At 46.3% G+C, this 11,110-nt stretch overlaps 1 protein-coding gene across 5 annotated transcripts in view; it reads right to left on the minus strand.

Moving 5' to 3' along the window:
• supt20 (SPT20 homolog, SAGA complex component) overlaps window positions 1-11,110 on the minus strand; it is a 43,305-nt gene that overhangs the window by 9,783 nt on the left and 22,412 nt on the right. For 2 of the 5 annotated variants that reach the window (XM_029770322.1, XM_029770321.1), the window contains exons 21-23: window positions 10,445-10,555; window positions 7,176-7,269; window positions 3,699-3,778 (exon numbers count right to left, since the gene is read on the minus strand). In XM_029770322.1, the coding sequence (XP_029626182.1) occupies window positions 3,699-3,778; window positions 7,176-7,269; window positions 10,445-10,555 (285 nt within the window). The remainder of the gene's footprint in view (window positions 1-3,698; window positions 3,779-7,175; window positions 7,270-10,444; window positions 10,556-11,110) is intronic. The other 3 variants (XM_029770323.1, XM_029770325.1, XM_029770324.1) reach the window with 3 other exon arrangements.

The raw sequence follows: 11,110 nt of genomic DNA on the forward strand, positions 1-11,110 counted from the left end.
TACAGTGTGTGCAAATGTAGAAGATTAGGGAGGTAAGGCAATAAATAGGCCATAGAGGCGAAATAATTACAATTTAGCATCAACACTGGAGTGATAGATGTGCAGATGATGATGTGCAAGTAGAGATACTGGGGTGCCAAAGAGCAAGAGGATAAATAACAATATGGGGATGAGGTAGTTGGGAGTGCTATTTACAGATGGGCTGTGTACAGGTACAGTGATCTGTAAGCTGCTCAGACAGCTGATGCTTAAAGTTAAGTCTCCAGCTTCAGTGATTTTTAAATTCGTTCCAGTCATTGGCAGCAGAGAACTGGAAGGAAAGGCGGCCAAAGGAAGTGTTGGCTTTGGCGATGACTGGAGCGCGTGCTATGGGTGGGAGTTGCTATGGTGACCAGTGAGCTTTACCTAGCAAAGACTTGTAGATGACCTGGAGCCAGTGGGTTTGGCGACGAATATGTAGCGAGGGCCAACATACAGGTCGCAGTGGTGGGTAATTTTTGGGGGCTTTGGTGACAAAAACGGATGACACTGTCATAGACTACATCCAGTTTGCTGAGTAGAGTGTTGGAGGCTATTTTGTAAATGACATCGCAGAAGTCAAGGATTGGTACCTGCGTACATGGACAGATAATTGCGTAGTTGGTATGCAAAATGCGTGCACGTTGGCAGGTCTGCACCCCCTTTTCCCCCAGAACAACCTGGACTCTACCAGATGTCGAAAACATTCCACTGGGATGCTGGCCAATGTTGACTCCAATGCTCTCCACAATTGTGTCAAGTTGGCTGGATGTCCTTTGGGTGGTGGACCATTCTTGATACACACGGGAAACTGTTGAGCTTTAAAAACCCAACAACGTTGCAGTTCTTGACTCAAACCTAGTGCACCTGGCACCTACTACCATAGCCCGTTTAAAGGCACTTATATATTATGTCTTGCCCATTCACCCTCTGAATGGCACACATACACAATCCCTGTCTCAATTGTCTCAAGGCTTAAAAATCCTTCTTTAACCTGTCTCTTCCCCTTCATCTACACTGACTGAAGTGGATTTAACAAGTGACATCAATAAGGGTTCATATCTTTCACCTGGATTCACCTGGTCAGTCTATGTCATGGAAAGATATGTATAATATAGCTTATACACAGTCTGTATGTATAGATATGTATACTATAGATATACAGTCTATGTATAGATACGTATAATATAGACATACAGTCTGTATGTATAGATATGTATAATATAGATATGTGTAATGTTTACATAGGGCTTTACTCATTTCATATGTATATACTGTATTCTAATTTACTGTATTTTAGTCATCGCTACTCCGACATTGCTCAATCTAATATTTATATATTTCCTAATTCCATTATTTTACTTTTAGGTGTGTGTGTATTGTTCTGAATGGTTAGATACTACAGCACTGTTGGAGCGAGGAACACAAGCATTTAGCTACACCCTCAATAACATCTGCTAAACATGTGTATGTGACCAATAACACTTGATATGTATAATACAGATAAACAGTCTGTATGTATATAGGTGTATAATTATAGATATACAGTATGTATGTATATAGGTGTATAATTATAGATATACAGTATGTATGTATATAGGTGTATAATTATAGATATACAGTCTGTATGTACAGTTGAAGTCGGAAGTTTACATACACCTTAGCCAAATACATTTAAACTCAGTTTTTCACAATTCCTGACATTTAATCCTAGTAAAAATTCCCTGTCTTTGGTCAGTTAGGATCCCCACTTTATATTAAGAATGTGAAATGTCAGAATAATAGTAGCGAGAATTATTTATTTCAGCTTTTATTTATTTCATCACATTCCCAGTGGGTCAGAAGTTTACATACACTCAGTTAGTATCTGGTAGCATTGCCTTTAAATTGTTTAACTTGGGTGAAACGTTTTGGGTAGCCTTCCACAAGCTTCACACAATAAGTTGGGTGAATTTTGGCCCATTCCTCCTGACAGAGCTGGTGTAACTGAGTCAGGTTTGTAGGCCTCCTTGCTCACAAACGCTTTTTCAGTTCTGCCTACAAATGTTCTATAGGATTGAGGTCAGGGCTTTGTGATGGCCACTCCAATACCTTGACTTTGTTGTCCTTAAGCCATTTTGCCACAACTTTGGAAATATGCTTGGGGTCATTGTCCATTTGGAAGATCCATTTGCGACCAAGCTTTAACTTCCTGACTGATGTCTTGAGATGTTGCTTCAATATATCCACATAATTTTCCTACCTCATGATGCCATCTATTTTGTGAAGTGCACCAGTCCCTCCTGCAGCAAAGCACCCCCACAACATGATGCTACCACCCCCGTGCTTCACAGTTGGGATGGTGTTCTTCGCCTTGCAAGCGTCCCCCTTTTTCCTCCAAACATAACAATGGTCATTATGGCCAAACAGTTCTATTTTTCTTTCATCAGACCAGAGGACATTTCTCCAAAAAGTACGATCTTTGTCCCTTTGTGCAGTTGCAAACCGTAGTCTGGCCTTTTTATGGCGGTTTTGGAGCAGTGGCTTCTTCCTTGTTGAGTGGCCTTTCAGGTTATGTCGATAAAGGACTCGTTTCACTGTGGATATAGATACTTTTGTACCTGTTTCCTCCAGCATCTTCACAAGGTACTTAGCTGTTGTTCTGGGATTGATTTGCACTTTTCACACCAAAGTACATTCATCTCTAGGAGACAGAACACGTCTCTTTCCTGAGCGGTATGACGGCTGTGTGGTCCCATGGTGTTTATACTTGCGTACTATTGTTTGCACAGATGAACGTGGTACCTTCAGGCGTTTGGAAATTGCTCCCAAAGATGAACCAGACTTGTGGAGGTCTACAATCTTTTTTCTGAGGCCTTGGCTGATTTCTTTTGATTTTCCCATGATGTCAAGCAAAGACGCACTGAGTTTGAAGGTAGGCCTTGAAATACATCCACAGGTACACCTCCAATTGACTCAAATTATGTCAATTAGCCTATCAGAAGCTTCTAAAGCCATGACATAATTTTCTGGAATTTTCCAAGCTGTTTAAAGGCACAGTCAACTTAGTGTATGTAAACTTCTGACCCACTGGAATTGTGATACAGTGAATTATAAGTGAAATAATCTGTCTGTAAACAAATGTTGGAAAAATGACTTGTGTCATGCACAAAGTAGATGTCCTAACCGACTTGCCAAAACTATAGTTTGTTTACAAGACATTTGTGGAGTGGTTGAAAAACGAGTAAATTACTTCAGCCTAACTGTATGTAAACTTCCGACTTCAACTGTATATAGGTGTATAATTATAGATATATAATTATAGATATACAGTCTGTATGTATGTATCGATATGTATAGTATAATATAGATATAGTCTGTATGTCTAGATATGTATATAGGTGTATAATAGATATACAGTCTGTATGTATAGATATGTATAATATACATATACAGTCTAGTTATAGATATACAGTCTGTATATAGGTGTATAATATAGATATACAGTCTAGTTATAGATATACAGTCTGTATATAGGTGTATATAGATATACAGTCTATTTATAGATATACAGTCTGTATGTATAGATATGTATAATATAGATATACAGTCTAGTTATAGATATACAGTCTGTATATAGGTGTATAATATAGATATACAGTCTGTATGCATATAGGTGTATATTAGAGTGTGTGCATTACTTGTATCTGCGGCTGCTGAAGCCTTGGAGAGGGCAGGGGGGGACCAGAGCCATCCAGACCACAGCCTAACTGGGACAGCACTACAGTACAGTATGGAGGGAGGAGAGGAGGGAGGAAAGGAGGGAGGAGAGGGAGGAAAGGAGGGAGGAAAGGAGGGAGGAGAGGGAGGAAAGGAGGGAGGAGAGGAGGGAGGAAAGGAGGGAGGAGAGGGAGGAAAGGAGGGAGGAGAGGAGGGAGGAAAGGAGGGAGGAGAGGGAGGAAAGGAGGGAGGAGTGGGAGGATGGAAAGGAGGGAGGAGAGGGAGGAAAAGAGGGAGGAAAGGAGGGAGGAGAGGGAGGAAAGGAGGGAGGAGTGGGAGGATGGAAAGAGGGAGGGAGGGTGGAGGAGGAAGGAAAGGAGAGAGGAGAGGGAGGATGGTAAGAGGGAGGGAGGGAGGGAGGGAGGAGAGGAGGGAGGAGAGAGGATGGAAAGAGAGGGAGGAAAGGAGGGAGAAGCACGAGGATGAAAAGAGGGAGGGAGGAGGAGAGGAAGAGGGAGGATGGAAATAGGGAGGGAGAGGAGGGAGGGAGAGGAAAAGAGGGAGGGAGGGAGGAGGAGAGAGGAGGAGAGAGGATGGAAAGAGGGAGGGAGGGAGGGAGGAGGAGAGAGGGAGAAGAGAGGATGGAAAGAGGGAGGGAGAAGAGAATAGCAGGGAGGGAGGAGAGTGGGAGGGAGAAGGAGAGGAAGAGGGAGGATGGAAATAGGGAGGGAGAGGAGGGAGGGAGAGGAAAGAGGGAAAGAGGGAGGGAGGAGGAGAGAGGGAGGGAGGAGAAGAGAATAGGAGGGAGGGAGGAGAGTGGGAGGGAGAAGGAGAGGAGGGAGGCAGGAGAGACAGAACAATGGGGCAGTTAGGGATGGCAGGGGAGGACAGGGCAGGGAGCGAGGCATGAAGCCAGGTCAGGGGGTAGCAAAGGAAAACAGGGGGATATCGGTAGAGGAGAGGATCAATTGGTGAGGGGGGAGAGGAGGATAGACGACAAAGCGGGGGAGGACAGAAGGAGGAGTGGAAGGGTGGAAAAGGAGGAAGGGCGAAAGACGGAGGGAAAAAAGAAGGGAGGAAACAACAGAAACAAAAAAAAGGAGAGAATGTAGCAGAGAAGTGGGGGAAGTGTAGTTTGACCTTTGACCTTGCATTTATTACATCAGTTTGACCTTTGACAGGTTACTTTACAAACACACTACAGAACAGAGCAGAACAGAGTGACTGGTTTGATGTTTTTCTACTGTAGTAAATAGATTATCAGGTTTTGATCTACAGTGAGGGACACTGATACACTACATGACCAAAAGTATGTGGACACCTGCTCGTCGAACATCTCATTCCAAAATCATGGGCATTAATATGGAGTTGGTCCCCCCCCTTTGCTGCTATAACAGCCTCAACTCTTCTGGGAAAGCTTTTCACTAGATGTTGGAACATTGATGCAGGGATTTGCTTCCATTCAGCCACAAGAGCATTAGTGAGGTTGGGCACTGATGTTGGGCGATTAGTCCTGGCTCACAGTCGGCATTCCAATGGTGTTTCATGGGGTTGAGGCCAGGGCTCTGTGCAGGCCAGTCAAGTTCTTCCACACCGTTTGACAAACCATTTCTGTATGGACCACGCTTTGTGCACGGGGGCATTGTCATGCTGAAACAGGAAAGGGCCTTCCCCAAACTGTTGCCACAAAGATGAAAGAACAGAATTGTCTAGAATGTCAATGCTGTAGCGTTAAGATTTCCCTTCACTGGAACTATGGGGCCCGAACCATGAAAAACAGCCCCATTATTGCTCCTCCACCAAACTTTAATGCACTATGCATTGGGGCAGGTAGCGTTCTCCTGGCATTCGCCAAACACAGATTTGTTCGTTGGACTGCCAGATGGAGAAGCGTGATTCATCACTCCAGAGAACGCGTTTCCACTGCTCCAGAGTCCAATGGTAGTGAGGACAACCGATGACAGACGATTTTTACACGCTACGTACTTCAGCACTCTGCGGTCCCGTTCTGTGAGCTTGTATGGCCTGCCAATTAGCGGCTGAGCCGTTGTTGCTCCTAGACATTTCCACTTCACAATAACAACACTTAGAGTTGAACGGGAAAGCTCTAGCAGGGCAGAAATTTGACAAATTGACTTTTTGTAAAGGTGGAATCCTATGAAGGTGCCACGTTGAAAGTCACTGAGCTCTTCAGTAAGGCCATTCTACTGCCAATGTTTGTCTATGGAGATTGCATGGCTGCGTTCTCGATTTGATACACCTATCAGAAACGGGTGTGCCTGAAATAGCAGAATCCACTAAATGTGAAGGGGTGTCCACATACTTTTGTATACATTGTGTATGAGATCTACAGTGAGGGCCAACTTTTATTTAACAATGTGCCTTGTAAAGAGGCAACTATTTACGTATTGCTCAGTTTACTAATCAGATTACAAAGAGGTTAATGGTAAATGTTGCACTTAACACACTGCTTTTGAACTATGAACTTGTCACCATTGGGTCAGTGCTACATTTGATAACACATCAGTAATGTCTTGTTTGTCGTTTTCAGTTTGACTGGTGAAAATGTACAGGTCGTGTTACTGAAGAAAGAGTAAAACATTTACAAAGAGAGAGATTGTGTAAGCGATTAAGAGTTTGTGTGTGTGTGTGTGTGTGTGTGTGTGTGTGTGTGAGAGAGAGAGCGACAGACAGAGAGAGAAAGAGCGACAAAGAAAGAGAGCGACAGAGAGAGTGCGAGCGACAGGAAGAGAGAGGGAGAGAGCGACAGGAAGAGAGAGAGAGAGAGCGACAGGAAGAGAGAGAGAGAGAGCGACAGGAAGAGAGAGAGAGAGAGAGAGCGACAGGAAGAGAGAGAGAGAGAGAGAGCGACAGGAAGAGAGAGAGAGAGAGCGACAGGAAGAGAGAGAGAGAGGAGAGCGACAGGAGAGAGAGAGAGAGAGCAGGAAGAGAGAGAGAGAGCGAGGAAGAGAGAGAGAGAGAGCGACAGGAAGAGAGAGAGAGAGCGACAGGAGAGAGAGAGAGAGCGCGACAGGAAGAGAGAGAGAGAGCGACAGGAAGAGAGAAAGAGAGCGACAGGAAGAGAGAGAGAGAGCGACAGGAAGAGAGAGAGAGAGCGACAGGAAGAGAGAGAGAGAGCGACAGGAAGAGAGAGAGAGAGAGCGACAGGAAGAGAGAGAGAGAGAGCGACAGGAAGAGAGAGACAGCGACAGGAAGAGAGAGAGAGCGACAGGAAGAGAGAGAGAGCGACAGGAAGAGAGAGAGAGCGACAGGAAGAGAGAGAGAGCGACAGAAAGAGAGAGAGAGCGACAGAAAGAGAGAGAGAGAGCGCAACAGGAAGAGAGAGAGCGACAGAGAGAGAAACAGAAGCAGAGTGTGTATTAGAGTGTGTGTGTCCTACCTGCTGTCTGAGGACTTAAAGCCTCCTACTCCAGGCAGGTTGATGACAGAGGTCTTACCTGCTGTCTGTGGGGACATGAAGCCTCCAACTCCAGTCAGGTTGATGACAGCAGTCTGTTGAGCACCCATACCCTGGTCTGACCCCTGATCACCCTAAAACCAGGGCAGAGGTTAGAGGTCATCACCACAGAGAAAGATGTGTGTTGTACCGTGTCTTTTTGTTGCTGTGGGCTTAATATCATTACTTACACTACCGGTCAACAGTTTTAGAACACCTACTCATTCAAGGGTTTTTCTTTATTTTTACTATTTTCTACGTTGTAGAATAATAGTGAAGACATCAAAACTATGAAATAACACACATGGAATCATGTCGTAACCAAAAAAAGTGTTAAACAAATCAAAATATATTTTATATTTGAGATTCTTCAAAGTAGCCACCCTTTGTCTTGATGACAGCTTTGCACACTCTTGGCATACTCTCAACCAGCTGAGGTAGTCACCTGGCATGCATTGTTAAAAGTTAATTTGTGGAATTTTGTTTGAGCCAGTTGTGTTTGAGCCAGTTGTGTTGTGACAAGGTAGGGAAGGTATACAGAAGATAGCCCTATTTGGTAAAAGACCAAGTCCATATTATGGCAAGAACAACTCAAATAACCAAAGAGAAACGACAGTCCATCATTTCTTTAAGACATGAATGTCAGTCAATACGGAACATTTCAAGAACTTTGAAAGTTTCTTCAAGTGCAGTCGCAAAAACCATCAAGCGCAATGATGAAACTGGCTCTCATGAGGACCGCCACAGGAAAGGAAGACCCAGAGTTACCTCTGCTGCAGAGGATAAGTTCATTAGAGTTACCAGCCTCAGAAATTGCAGCCCAAATAAATGCTTCACAGAGTTCAAGTAACAGACACATCTCAACATCAACTGTTCAGAGGAGACTGTGTGAATCAGGCTTCATGGTCAAATTGCTGCAAAGAAACCACTACTAAAGGACACTAATAAGAAGAAGAGACTTGCTTGGGCCAAGAAACACGAGCAATGGATGTTAGACCGGTGGAAATCTGTCCTTTGATCTGATGAGTCCAAATTTGAGATTTTTGGTTCCAACCGTCATGTCTTTGTGAGACGCAGAGTAGGTGAACGGATGATCTCCGCATGTGTGGTTCCCACCGTGAAGCATGGAGGAGGAGGTGTGATGGTGCTTTGCTGGTGACACTGTCTGTGATTTATTTAGAAGTCAAGGCACACAACCAGCAGGGCTACCAGAGCATTCTGCAGCGATACACCATCTCGTCTGGTTTGGGCTTAATGGGACTATCATTTGTTTTTCAACAGGACAATGACCCAACACACCTCCAGGCTGTGTAAGGACTATTTGACCAAGAAGGAGAATGATGGAGTGCTGCATCAGATGACCTGGCCTCCACAATCACCCGACCTCAACCCAATTGAGATGGTTTGGGATGAGTTGGATCACAGAGTTATGGAAAAGCAGCCAACAAGTGCTCAGCATATGTGGGAACTCCTTCAAGACTGTTGGAAAAGCATTCCAGGTGAAGCTGGTTGAGAGAATGTCAATAGTGTGCAAAGCTGTCATCAATGCAAAAGGTGGCTATTTGAAGAATCTCAAATATAAAATATATTTAGATTTGTTTTACACTTTATTGGTTACTACATGATTCCATATGTGTTTATCTCATAGTTTTTCACTATTATTCTACAATGTAGAAAATAGTAAAAAATAAAGAAAACCCTGGAATGAGAAGGTCTTGTAAAACTTTTGACCGGTAGTGTTTATGTGCTGTGAACAATAGCCTGTGGACGAGGTTACTGTGGGCTAGACGTAGCAGACTGACTGAAGCAGAAGGTGTGTGTGTGTGTGTGTGTCATACCATGTCTCCTTGCTGCTGTGGGCTAGACGTAGCAGACTGACTGAAGCAGAAGGTGTGTGTGTGTCATACCATGTCTCCTTGCTGCTGTGGGCTAAACGTAGCAGACTGACTGAAGCAGAAGGTGTGTGTGTGTGTGTCATACCATGTCTCCTTGCTGCTGTGGGCTAGACGTAGCAGACTGACTGAAGCAGAAGGTGTGTGTGTGTGTGTGTGTCATACCATACCATGTCTCCTTGCTGCTGTGGGCTAGACGTAGCAGACTGACTGAAGCAGAAGGTGTGTGTGTGTCATACCATGTCTCCTTGCTGCTGTGGGCTAGACGTAGCAGACTGACTGAAGCAGAAGGTGTGTGTGTGTCATACCATGTCTCCTTGCTGCTGTGGGCTAGACGTAGCAGACTGACTGAAGCAGAAGGTGTGTGTGTGTCATACCATGTCTCCTTGCTGCTGTGGGCTAGACGTAGCAGACTGACTGAAGCAGAAGGTGTGTGTGTGTGTGTGTGTCATACCATGTCTCCTTGCTGCTGTGGGCTAGACGAGGCAGACTGACTGAAGCAGAAGGTGTGTGTGTGTCATACCATGTCTCCTTGCTGCTGTGGGCTAGACGTAGCAGACTGACTGAAGCAGAAGGTGTGTGTGTGTCATACCATGTCTCCTTGCTGCTGTGGGCTAAACGTAGCAGACTGACTGAAGCAGAAGGTGTGTGTGTGTGTGTCATACCATGTCTCCTTGCTGCTGTGGGCTAGACGTAGCAGACTGACTGAAGCAGAAGGTGTGTGTGTGTGTGTGTGTCATACCATACCATGTCTCCTTGCTGCTGTGGGCTAGACGTAGCAGACTGACTGAAGCAGAAGGTGTGTGTGTGTCATACCATGTCTCCTTGCTGCTGTGGGCTAGACGTAGCAGACTGACTGAAGCAGAAGGTGTGTGTGTGTCATACCATGTCTCCTTGCTGCTGTGGGCTAGACGTAGCAGACTGACTGAAGCAGAAGGTGTGTGTGTGTCATACCATGTCTCCTTGCTGCTGTGGGCTAGACGTAGCAGACTGACTGAAGCAGAAGGTGTGTGTGTGTGTGTGTGTCATACCATGTCTCCTTGCTGCTGTGGGCTAGACGAGGCAGACTGACTGAAGCAGAAGGTGTGTGTGTGTCATACCATGTCTCCTTGCTGCTGTGGGCTAGACGTAGCAGACTGACTGAAGCAGAAGGTGTGTGTGTGTCATACCATGTCTCCTTGCTGCTGTGGGCTAGACGTAGCAGACTGACTGAAGCAGAAGGTGTGTGTGTGTCATACCATGTCTCCTTGCTGCTGTGGGCTAGACGTAGCAGACTGACTGAAGCAGAAGGTGTGTGTGTGTCATACCATGTCTCCTTGCTGCTGTGGGCTAGACGTAGCAGACTGACTGAAGCAGAAGGTGTGTGTGTGTGTCATACCATGTCTACTTGCTGCTGTGGGCTAGACGTAGCAGACTGACTCGGTTGAGGAGAGAACTGGGAGAGCTGCTGCTGCTGTAAAGAGTTAAAGATCAGAGGACCTGTAGGGATCTGGAGGGAGAGAGGGAGGGGGAGGAGAGAGATGGGGGAGGAGGGAGGGAGGGAGGGGGAGGAGAGAGATGGGGGAGGAGAGGGAGGGAGGAGAGAGATGAGGGAGGAGGAGGGAGGGAGGGGGAGGGAGGAGAGAGATGGGGGAGGAGGGAGGGAGGGAGGGGGAGGAGAGAGATGGGGAAGGAGAGGGAGGGAGGAGAGAGATGAGGGAGGAGGAGGGAGGGAAGGGGAGGGAGGAGAGAGATGGGGGAGGAGGGAGGGGGAGGAGAGAGATGAGGGAGGAGGAGGGAGGGAGGGGGAGGAGAGAGATGGGGAGGAGGAGGGAGGGGGAGGAGTGAGATGGGGGAGGAGGAGGGAGGGGGAGGAGAGAGATGGGGGAGGAGGAGGGAGGGGGAGGAGAGAGATGGGGGAGGAGGAGGGAGGGAGGGAGGGAGGGAGGGAGGGAGGGAGGGAGGGAGGGAGGGAGGGAGGGAGGGGGAGGAGAGAGATGGGGGAGGAGGAGGGCGGGAGGGAGGGAGGGATAAAAAAGAAGAGATGGATGAAGGGAAGAAGGAG

This window comes from Salmo trutta, chromosome 12 (assembly GCF_901001165.1).
Source record: "Salmo trutta chromosome 12, fSalTru1.1, whole genome shotgun sequence".
In the NCBI taxonomy this organism is placed as follows: Eukaryota; Metazoa; Chordata; class Actinopteri; order Salmoniformes; family Salmonidae; genus Salmo; species Salmo trutta.